General features: G+C 42.7%; 1 protein-coding gene across 1 annotated transcript in view; it reads right to left on the reverse strand.

Moving 5' to 3' along the window:
* LOC107101724 (connector enhancer of kinase suppressor of ras 2-like) overlaps positions 1–5,757 on the reverse strand; it is an 84,003-nt gene extending 78,246 nt beyond the window's left edge. Inside the window, exons 1-3 of the mRNA XM_015400740.1 lie at positions 5,736–5,757; positions 4,394–4,455; positions 2,085–2,297 (exon numbers count right to left, since the gene is read on the reverse strand). Coding sequence (XP_015256226.1) covers positions 2,085–2,297; positions 4,394–4,455; positions 5,736–5,757 — 297 coding nt within the window. The remainder of the gene's footprint in view (positions 1–2,084; positions 2,298–4,393; positions 4,456–5,735) is intronic.
* Positions 5,758–6,103: the final 346 nt, after the last annotated feature.

Genomic DNA, 6,103 nt, shown 5'->3' on the forward strand with positions numbered 1-6,103 from the left:
GAACTGGAAAGTGACCTGAGATGACATGATGTGAATTGGAGCTATAGAAATAAACTGAAACTGATTAATTTTTTTCTTTTAATGCATCAAGGTTGGTCATTATGACTGGAGATCAACTGGGAAATTTTTTTTTAAATCTTCCTACTGAGTTTGTATTGGAATTAGATTTGTAAACAGTTTCTCATTCAAAGTGAGCAGCGCATCTTTACAGCTCCTCCAGAGTTACCAAGACCCTGGTGACAACCAGGTGTGCTTGGTCTTCATGAGGCTCTTTGTTCACTGAGCCCTGTTAGTGGGATTCAGTATTTCACTGGATGTCGGTTTTTACAAAGCTAGTGGCTTCTTAGGGCAGTTGGTTGCACTAGATTTAATTTAGGGGCATTGAATGCATAAAGAATATAGTGAAGCTTGTAATACTGAAAACTTCTAGGAAATATAATTGGTACCATATCTTTATCACTTATCACTAGTTTTGCAGATATTACCTCAGGAAAAGGGGTAAAAACTAAAATGTTGCCCTTCTGAATTCAAATGAACATAAAAGTAGAGAAGCTTTATGTGTAATCCATGTGTTACACATCCTTCCTCTGCAGGCAGCCATTTGGGTAGGTGGGTGGGTGGGGGACACTATAGATCAGTTAGAGCTTCTGGCTCTGAACCCAACAAAGTCAGCAGAAAGCTCATCTCCCCACAGACCTAATGAACAAGCCCTCTCCGAAAGGAGCAAACGCAGAACAAAACCACACAAACGGAGACAAATCCATGCACACACTCATGCATAGCGGCACACTTAGACACAAGTAGCTCATCCCTCCATAAACACACATCGAACAGAAGCAGCCCATCCCAAAACGATTACAACTGCGGTTGTTACTGTTGTTCTAGCCCGGTGGAGCTAGGAGGAAAACACTGATGCCCAAGGGAAGCAAAGCTGACAGAGAGCCGAAAGTGATCCGCCACCTTAATACACCCCCCACATGCACTCTTGGTGCAATTAAAAAAAATATCAAGAGCTCAAGGCAGCTGACTGGGGGACATGAGAGACCAAATATAAGCCTTCTGTTGATTCAGGGGACATTCAGAGGCAAACTTGTTAGCTTACATACAGCAAACAGCCAGTTTAAAGGCAACACATTTGAAAAGGCTGTGAACTGTAGCAACACAAGTGAAATGAATTTAATGGAATTCATTCCCCTTAGAGGAAAGCCTGTTGTCCCTATTGTTAGCATGTGCAGCAGAAATAACAACAAGGTTTACACATAACTCTGAACAAGTACTGCTGCAAACTCAAGTGGGTTAACTTCTATGTAAATCCCTTTATTGATCTCACACTATAGAAATTCCCTCTCTGCATGTAGCCCACCTCCTCGGGGAGCAGTGGGCTGCCATTGTGCAGTGCCCGGGGAGCAGTGTGGGGTTTAGGGTCTTGCTCAGGGACCCAGAGTGGAGGCTGGGGGGATTGAACTTGGTACCTGCAACCTTCTCGGAGCCCCAGTGCTCTGCTCTAGCCACTAGGCCAACACTTCAGCGCTGTATGCAGGGGAACACTTTGAATTGTAGGTAAAAATGCAACCCACCTGTAGAAGAAGATAGAGGGCCTTAGACATGCATGGCTTTGTGTTTTCGGTCTGTGCTCTCTACCAGATTCTCTTACGGTAAGTTAGAAAGAGGAAGGGGAGAAAAAAATCCTTTCAGGCTTGAGAAAACCTTCAAATCTTCAAGAAGGTTCTGGGTTCGATTCCCGACCCGGCATCTTTCTGCATGTTCTCCCTGACTATGTCTTGTCTATTTGCCAGAAGTTGTTTTGTCCAATTCCATATTTGAACTGTGTTTGTTCAGCATTCAAACTGCTTGCTGTAGAATTAAGGCCTTTTCTACCAATGGAAACCTTGAAAACAATGAAATGGTCTGGATATCAGTGGAAAAACTTTCCAGGTCTCATGGTTTTTGGTCACAGATCAACACTGATATTGCTTTGCAAGCTTTTCTAAAATCCTAGCTGGAATCAGAGTCCGACAGAAACGTATGTGTGCAACCGCTGTTATATCTGTAGGTTCCAATAACCACATTTTTCTCCTCAGCACAATTTGATCGTCCAAAGAGTGGCTGGGCTCTCCCTTAGAGAGAGGGTGAGGAGCTCGGTCAGTCAGGAGAAGCTCGGAGTAAAGCTGCTTCTCCAGCAGCTGAGGAGGATCAGACTTTTTTATCGGGTGCTCCCTGGACGCCTCCCTCTGAGGGGGAGGTGGGGGAGGTGTCTGCAAAGGGGAAGTCTGGGAGTCTCTGCTGCCCCCGCAACTCTGTCCCGGATAAAGCAGAAGATGAGATTAACTTTTTATAGTTGCATTATCTATAAACAATAAAGCAGTATAATGTTAGAATATTCTGTATTCAAAGTCTGCTCACTAGTAAACTAAGATGTTCCTGTAAAAACACGCTCAACCTTATGTTACTTCTCTGCAAAAACATCCATTTCTACACTTTTGTTTTTATTTGTGTAGGTCCTGGCACTGGAGCTGATTCTGCTTAACTCTGCTTCAGTCTCCACCCTCCTTGCTGTTAACCTCTACCTGTTTCACCTGTCGCCACCTGCATATAAGCTCCATCCTGATCTGTCTCCAGTGCCAGATCGTTTCAAGCTGGTAAGAAACTTCCAGCCTTTAACATGGTGAACCTGCCTGCCTGCCTGCCTACCAACCTGTCTTTGTCCCCCGATTCTGATCCCTCTCTGGATTTTTCTGCCTGTCTGAGTCCTGAAACTGGATTCCAGATTGACCACCTGTGCTTCTGAACCCTTTTCTGAGTACCTGAGCCTGCCTGCCCCCTTTACTCTCTGTGGTTATAAGGCAAGGCAAGGCAAGGCAAGTTTATTTGTATAGCACATTTCATGTACAGAACAATTCAAAGTGCTTTACATAAAACATTATAAGCAAAAGGGAAAGAAAACAATTAAAAACAATTAAAAGCGTGATTCAAAATTAAAAACATTTAAAATTAAAAAGAGAGAATACAGAGACGGGCGAATTTTAACTTTTGAATAGAATCTACGTAAATGCAGCTGAGAACAGGTGGGTCTTCAGCCTGGATTTAAATAAACTAAGTGTTTCAGCTAATCTAAGATTTTCTGGGAGTTTGTTCCAGACATGTGGAGCATAGAAGCTGAACGCAGCCTCTCCATGTCTGGTTCTGACTCTGCGAACTGATAAAAGGCCGGATCCGGATGACCTGAGGGCTCTAGTAGGTTCATACTGGGTCAAGAGGTCACTGATGTATTTTGGGCCTAAACCATGCAGAGCTTTATAGACCAGCAACAGAACTTTAAAGTCTATTCTCTGATGGACCGGCAGCCAGTGTAAAGACCTGAGAACTGGACTAATGCGGTCCACTTTTCTGGTCTTTGTGAGAACTCGAGCAGCAGAGTTCTGAATGAGCTGCAGCTGTTTAACTGATTTTTTAGGTAGACCAGTAAAGATGCTGTTACAGTAGTCAAGCCGACTGAAGATGAATGCATGGACTAGTTTTTCCAGATTTTCCTGAGACATCAGATCTTTTATCCTTGAGATGTTCTTCAGGTGATAGTAGGCTGATTTAGTGATCGCTTTGATGTGTTTTTCAAAGTTTAAGTCTGAGTCCATCACTTCACCCAGATTTCTGGCCTGATTGGTGGTTTTTAGGTGTATGGACTGAAGTTCTGTAACAACCTGCTGTCGTTTCTCTTTAGCTCCACAAACAATCACCTCAGTTTTGTTTTTGTTCAGCTGAAGAAAGTTGAGGCACATCCAGTCATTAATCTCATCAATACATTTACCAAGAGCCTGTACAGGGCCCCGGTCTCCTGGTGATACTGTAATATATAGCTGTGTGTCATCTGTGTAGCTATGGTAACTAATATTGTTGTTCTTTATAACCTGAGCCAGTGGGAGCATATAGATGTTAAACAGAAGAGGCCCCAGGATAGAGCCCTGGGGAACTCCACAGGTCAACTTTGTCTGCTCAGATGTAAAATTGCCTACTGACACAAAGTACTTCCTGTTCTCCAAGTATGATTTGAACCAGTTTAGTACAGAACTAGAGAGGCCCACCCACTTCTCCAGTCGTTGGAGTAATATAATGTGGTCTAATAAGGAAATTAGACCTGGAACTGGAATCGGACACATTTACTGGATTACCCCTCCTGTACCTCTGCTGCTTTATTGGACCCCGTTACCGAACCTGGACTGCCTCTGGACTAAAGCCGCTGGAAAGCCAGCACACGTTGTCGACCGGTCAACGGTCTGCCCACACAAACAAGCCGACATCTTAGTCCCTGAAGCCTCCTGCCTGTGTCAGTCTTACTCTCAGCGCTCTGGCTCCTCTCATTACCAGGTTAGTCCTTCATCAACTCCTCAGTTCTAACCTGCCTCTGCAGCCTCTGACCTGTCCCTCTGCCTCTAGGACGTTCCGGCCCGTTATCGACAGCTGCACACCAGGGAGCCAGAGCTGTTTAAACCCGTTTTTTCCAATAAGTACTTTAGGCGTCACTGACCTGTCGTGGTTGAATATTGGGTCCGAATCCATTACATTATAGTTATAACATGATCAGAATCTGTGGCTCAGCATTATGGCAAATTGAATAAAGAATAGATTATCTTCTATTCAGATAGTTGACCTTTAATCACATCAGTAATTGTCAGGAAAAGCAACAGAAAAAGGCCTATAAACAGAATTTAGGGCTGTAGTAGAAATGAGGGAGAAATGTTAGATTTTGAAACTGCATGTTTCTAAAATGACGCTGAAGAATGGTGCAGCATACTTACAGTTATATTTAGAAACTCTTTTGCTAATGTTTATTCTAGTTTCAGTCATTCTAGTTTGGTCCAGTAGGTCCATCAGTGTTTAAAGGTGTGAATGCAATATTATACACCTTGCAGATTCATTTTAAACACCAGCATGACTATGGTTGCATGGATCAGGGACACGGTGAGAAAATTCAGCCTGCTGAGAGATAAGTTGTAAAGATGACATGGCTGCATATTTCACATTTATACAGTATTTTTTAGAGAGAAAACCTTTTTATACCATTTATTTTCTCTCTTGCTGAAATAAGAGGTAGCATAAAAAAACTGCCAATCCTTTGATATTTCACTGAGAGAGAATGAAGCAGTTAAACTAAATGCCTGCAGGTTTCTGTTTGCCTTTTGGTTTCAAATGAAACTCAGTTAGCCTTAGTAGGATGCACCCAACAACAAAAATGGTTTATGACATTACTTTTGGAAGCATGTGCACTCAGCTTTTAGCACCTACAACTTTTGCAGCGTGATGTTATTTATTTAAAGAGGCGATGGATAAAAAAACGAAGGAAATGTAACTGTCACATCTGCTTTTTGGTAAAGCTTCCTACTATAGCTGCCTCCTTCCTCTGCAAAGCGAAGAAGGATCACAGGATTAAATCTTGACTGTTGGATCTCTTGCATCAAAGCTCTATATGTCAGAATCATCATCCTGGTAACAGCATGTGAGTAACAGACGTACATCTCTAGAGCTCCTGTGAGACAAAAAGCTGATGTGTTTGATTCACTGAGGCCAGGGAAGAATACGACGTTATGATGACTTTATGATTTGGGATAATTTAGTGACAGAAGAAGAACATATAATAACTGAGACGTTTAAGGTATGCCAATGTCTAAGCTGCACCTGGTTCCACCTTAACAGACATGATGGGAACTTTGTTCTGTTGTAGATTGGATAGTTTTACTGACCTGCTGATTTGCTGGGGGTCATTACGCCTTTAACATTGGATTAACCAAGATAATATTTGAAGGGCAGTGAAAAAAAAATCAAAGTTCTATTTGAAAACATTTTGGGATTGAGGCCGTATGCCTCAGACTTAACGTCTCTTACATTCGCCATATGAAACATGAGTATCTGTCAGAACAGAGGACCCAGCATTCAATGCCAGACAGACAGTGGGATGACTCAAAAAGCGTTTATTTAAAACACAGACTGCAGACCTGCAGCAACAGCAGCTTTGGCCTCTAAGGCAGGAACTTTTGCAGGAGAGAGAAACACAGGTTAGTCACTGTGATAATGAGGATGATTATGAACCTGTGAGTCACTAACCTGGTTA

The sequence above is a fragment of the Cyprinodon variegatus genome, unplaced genomic scaffold (genome assembly GCF_000732505.1).
Source record: "Cyprinodon variegatus isolate N-32 unplaced genomic scaffold, C_variegatus-1.0 Scaffold1142, whole genome shotgun sequence".
NCBI lineage: Eukaryota > Metazoa > Chordata > Actinopteri > Cyprinodontiformes > Cyprinodontidae > Cyprinodon > Cyprinodon variegatus.